General features: G+C 29.9%; 1 protein-coding gene across 1 annotated transcript; it reads right to left on the bottom strand.

Moving 5' to 3' along the window:
- Positions 1-1,268: 1,268 nt before the first annotated feature.
- On the bottom strand, positions 1,269-3,075 carry LOC111678269 (membrane-bound alkaline phosphatase). The gene is made up of 2 exons (XM_023439562.2): positions 1,829-3,075; positions 1,269-1,763 (listed from the first exon to the last, which is right to left on the bottom strand). Exons 1-2 carry the CDS (start codon positions 3,056-3,058, stop codon positions 1,419-1,421), a joined length of 1,575 nt encoding a protein of 524 aa, XP_023295330.2. The 5' UTR covers positions 3,059-3,075; the 3' UTR covers positions 1,269-1,418.
- Positions 3,076-5,568: the final 2,493 nt, after the last annotated feature.

Genomic DNA, 5,568 nt, shown 5'->3' with positions numbered 1-5,568 from the left:
TCAAATCAACGTTTGGGATTTGTTAATGTCATGTATTATTGGTTTTTTTATTGATTTACTAACGTCTTGAATTTTTTATAGTTTTGTTGCTGTTCTGATAACTATTAGTATATACTTTGACAAAGGATCTTATTGAATAACTATAAACACTTTGGTAACTAGCGTGTACATTCTTAAAACGTATTTTTTATTCTGTGTAATTTTAAAGCAGTTTTCCATACAAAATTTTCAAATTCCTCCAGATGCATCTTTTTAAATGCAAATGTATCTTTTTAAAAAAAAGTTTAGTGTACAAAATGACTTTTTTTACTCTCATTAAAAAAATGCATTCGTGACTAATGTCGAATTAAAAACAACCAATTATATTTTAATTCCAAATACTGTCTTTTTCGTGAATTAAATGTTTGTCAAAATGCTTGGTTACTACTCTAACAAGGGTGAGTTACTGTCACTTGAAATATTGGGATGAACACAACGACAGAAGGAGGATAAGCCTCTTCATAATTAATAAATATAAGCTTAGCACAGGTTTACGGGCCGACTTTCGTGCTAATTTTATGGAAATATCTAAATATCACATCTATCATTTTTTACACAAAATTTGTAGATGAAAAGAAGATATAATACCCTACACCTGTATACAAATAAAATGTGATATAGTTTTCATAATAAAGCTAAGTTGATACATATACACTGTAGATTTAATTCTTCCTTTTATAATGAGCAATATCAGTTAGTTTGCTCTCAACTTGAAAAACAAAATCAAATCAGTTGCTATGACTACCATGGTAGTATGTGTTTGAGCACCACTGATTTAAAAGCCCTATTTGGCGGGTTCAGTTTTATGGGGGCTAGGTGAAATAATGGACCGATGTTAACCATTCTAATAGGCTATATCGACTCAGAAATGACTCTGAGCCGATTGGTATACTTAAAGGTTGGTGTGGTACCAATATTATTGTGCGTTACAAACATCAGCACAGACCCAATATACCCTCCTTACTAAAGTGGTTGATTGTAAAAGATATCAAGTGTTTTTAATTTTTTAATAAAAAAATTGAAATAAATTTTTCCTTAACTACGAAACATAAAATTATTATTTTTTTATTAAATAAAAAAATAACAAAATATTTTTTTAACAGTTGTACTTTATATAAGAAACCCATGTTAAACCTTGAGAATTAATCTTAATTTAAAAAAAAAAAAATTGTTATCAAAAGTATAAAATTTTTCAATAATTCAGTGGTGAAACAAAAAACAAACACTAATTCTGCTATCATTGCTAATATAATGTTAAGTAGTCTTTTTTATTGATAACGGAAATAATAAATAATAAAAATTAGATTTTTTCAAATATTTTATGGAGTTTAATAACTTTTTTGAAATTAAAAAAAACACTCATTCCTCTACGGAACTCCCTAGTTAGTATTGCACATTTTTAAACCATTACCCAAACAAGAGGCATAACCCATAATATGAGGAATAGTATTCTGTTCATAGACACCACTAAACAAATGAGACCAGGGACCGTTAGCATAAACAGCAACGTCATCACCGCCATGGGTTTCATCCACAAATGGCAGAGTTGAAGGGAATTGATCATATTTATCACCATTTATCACAGTAGTGGGATCAATACGGTGACCTTTGTCGGTATCAAAAGATTTTTCATAACTGGGACCATTGGCATAACTCAAAGTCATATAGGGTATGCCATCATCAGCTGTGCCGGGAGTGCGATCAAACACATCCTTACCACGATACTGAAAATAATAAATTATGAATTTGTATTTTATTTAATTAATTAATCTTTATAAACTAAACTTACTGGATAACCATTGTAGGAGAAGGCATGCGAGTGATCAGCTGTCACCACAATGAGAGTTTCCTCTTCATTGGTCATTTCTTGGGCAGCTGCTATGGCCTTGCTAAATTCCACAGTCTCATCTAAGGCTATTCTAGCCATATTCTGATGATGAGCCAAATCAATGCGTCCACCCTCAATGAAAATGAAATAACCATTTTCATTACGTGACAAATATTCAATAGCTTTACGTGTCATTTCTTCCAAAGTAGGTTGGTTAGTGGTTTCATTTGTCTCCAAATGATACAACATATGATCATCTTGATATAAACCAAATACACGATCATAATCAAAGAAATCGCTTGACATAAGTTCATCTCTGGTCTCAATATATAAGTTTTTGGAACTTTGTTTTTTGTATTCTTCCACCAAATTCAAACCATCCTTGCGTTTACCATTTTTGTAGAGTGAAGAATCGATGAAATGCTTTTTACCACCACCCATAACAATATCCAATTTACTGCCAACCTCACCTTTAATCAATTGATAGGCTATATCCTCAACTCCAGAGTTAATGCCACAGTCGACGTTGACTTCTTGATCGTTTTCCCAATCACGATGGGCAATATGGGCATAAACACCACCGGGTGAGGCATGAGTTATACGTGTAGTGGTCAACACACCGGTGCCCTTGCCGGCATCTTGGGCCCATTTGGCAATGGAATAAACCCAGTTACTGCGATCTGCACCTGCTTGACAATCACCCATATCCACATTACCATTAACACCTAAAGTTCCCTCCTGCGCCTTAACACCACTCAAGTAGGCGGTAGAGGTACAAGCAGAATCGGGCACAATTTTATCCACTGAGTAAGTTTTCGCCAAACCGGTGTGTGGGAATTTGTTAAATGACAAATTTTGTTCCTCACCGCCTAAGAGATTTCTAGCAGCAGCTATAGTGGTCAAACCCATGCCATCACCCAAAAACATTATAACATTTTTGGCACGATTCTTATTGGGAGCCGTATTCAACTGCTTGTTAATAAAGTCATGAGCTATATTCCTCCAATAATCGTTTGAGTTTTCACCCTCCAAGGCACGCTGGAATTTCTTAGGCATAGGAGGTAAATCTGGATGCATGTTACGATCCTTACATTCCTCATCATCACGATCACATCTTGGCAAAGCAGATGTAAGACAACTTACAGCCAAGAGTGCTGTCAAAACGAAAACTGCGTTAGTTTTCGAAAACATGTTACCACGAACTGACCGCAAGACCAACTGAGTTTTTTTTTAATTTCGAAACACGTACAAAATTTTGTTAGATAAGAGGCTCTTACACGCAGATCATAAAAAATAAATCCTTCAGTGATTAGATTAAATCGATTGTATTTGCAAGATATTAAAACAAAATAACATTATGGGTATTCATTGAGTGTTTTTACGTGGATTGACTTCAGAAGTTAAAGATTTAAATTTGAAGGTAAAATTGAAAAAAAAATCAAATAGTAGACAAATGGATTTTCTTAGATTTTTGCTGGAAATGGAGTTTAGAAATAACGTTTTTATAATGAAAAGTTGACACTACATAACTATCATATTTGTTTTTAATGGTAATGATTATTAAAATAATAATTGTGTTGTCATTATGAAGAAATTCATTGTCACTATTATAACACGTTTAAAAAAATATGTTTATTGTGTGGTTTTAACTTTTAATCATTCATGTAATGAAAGAAATGTTTATGTTGTGTATATGAAGAATGAATATCGATTATGCACACTTTAATCACGCAGAGAAAAAACATTGTTGTGGTAACCTAGAACATGGTTACCACAACCAACAGCAACATATTTTGCTAAAAGCCATGATTATATTATTATGATTATATTAACATATTTTTTGAAATATTATATTATAATTAAATACTGTAGAAAATTTTCATCATAATATTTTTTTTTTCATTATCATAATATTGTTACAAATGGTAATATTATGATCTAATGAGATCAAAATTTCGTTGAAATATGTATCGAAGTCAATTTTTCTCTGATTAAAGAATCAGTGAAATTACTTAGACAAAAAAATACTTGGCACAAAAGTTATTTTGTTGTTGTACTAGCAGACATATATAAAACATAACACACAATGATTATAACATAATATGTTTTCATTGTTATTATTTAGTTGTTGTAAAAATAATTATGTTTCAAATTTATAATTGCCATGAACATGAAAATGTTTACAGTAACTAAAATATTGTTAAAATCTAATTTAAATCATAATCATATATTTTTGATAACAATATATTGTTAAAGTGAACATAATATAGTTGTATAAACATGTATTTTCTTTGCGTGTTCTCTCCACATCTAATCGCCTTTAGTCTATGTTCAATTTGAAATCGAAAAAATCTTTTCTTTTTAATTTATATTATCATCACTTGAACTGCATTATAAAATTTCGCTACTATTGACTGAAAAATGAGAAATCATACAAACATACTTTAACATATTTTTTTATCGATAAGATTTGTTGAACTTAATTTTAAGATATTATTTATTTATATATAAAATTGTGTGTATTTATATACACACATAATTATAGATTATATTTGTAAAAATACAAGATACTTGAGATTGTAGAAATATATTTTATCTAGTAGAAACCTTTCTTCATAACATTGCACTAAGCAAACTTTATAGATAAAAATGTGTAACAATTGCTAAAGATACTTACCAGTTCTATTTTAAACAACAACCTACACGTCAATACTTTTGCCCCTAACTGTAAGTGCTACACACAAATATTATATTTCCATAGACATTTTAATAAAAACACATTTGTATTTTGCACCTTTATTGCCATAAATTATCACCCCTTTTTAAAGAAAATCAGCACAAAAAAACGAAAACATTTTATTTTATAATTAATGATAATGTTACGTTAATAATCACAAATATAAATCACAAGTTTATCTCACTTTCTTTCACCTTATTTTTAGGCAAAATATTTGTGAAATATTATCAAAAAATAAAGTACAATATAAAAAAATTCTATTATTCAGCACACAAATTCAAATAAATAGCTTTTAAATTAAGAAAATTTAATAGTAAAAATTAATTTCCTCTTCTTTTGCAAATTATAATTTTTAATTTATGGTGTTTTGGAAAAAAGTTAATAACTTACTATATTTTCTTTGGAAAAAATCAAAACTGTCAACCCTTATCATCAGCAAACAACAGAAGACATAAGACAAATTTTTAAGCGTAAATTTTCAACAGCAAGTATGAAATGTGTTTTAAGCACTCTACTGCTTTCGTCTTCAAAATAAGAGAAAACATGTCAACATTAAAAAAGAATATCTATTAACAATTAATTGAAGGAGAAATATTGGTCTATCTTAAGAATATTAAATTTTGTTCGTTTACAGAGATATTTTAAGTATGCAGAGCTTTAAAACGATTGGGAAATGTACTGATTAGTTAAAAGCGACCCAAGTGTATACTACTAAGGGTGTTATATTCAGCAATAAAGGATTTTTTTTATCCAACATCAAATCGTATGCTGAAAAAGGAATTCTACCCTCAATTACGAACAGATCCTCATTTCATAGCTATACTCGTATATTTCTTGTTCTAGTTCAGTTCTAATAAAGTTCTAGTTCAGTTCTATTTCAGTTCTAGTTCAGTTCTAGTTCAGTTCTAGTTCAGTTCTAGTTCAGTTCTAGTTCAGTTCTAGTTCAGTTCTAGTTCAGTTCTAG

This window comes from Lucilia cuprina, chromosome 4 (assembly GCF_022045245.1).
Source record: "Lucilia cuprina isolate Lc7/37 chromosome 4, ASM2204524v1, whole genome shotgun sequence".
Taxonomy (NCBI): Eukaryota; Metazoa; Arthropoda; class Insecta; order Diptera; family Calliphoridae; genus Lucilia; species Lucilia cuprina.
The sequence above is the reverse complement of the archived record's forward strand: the minus strand, read 5'-3'. Positions and strand labels throughout refer to the sequence as shown.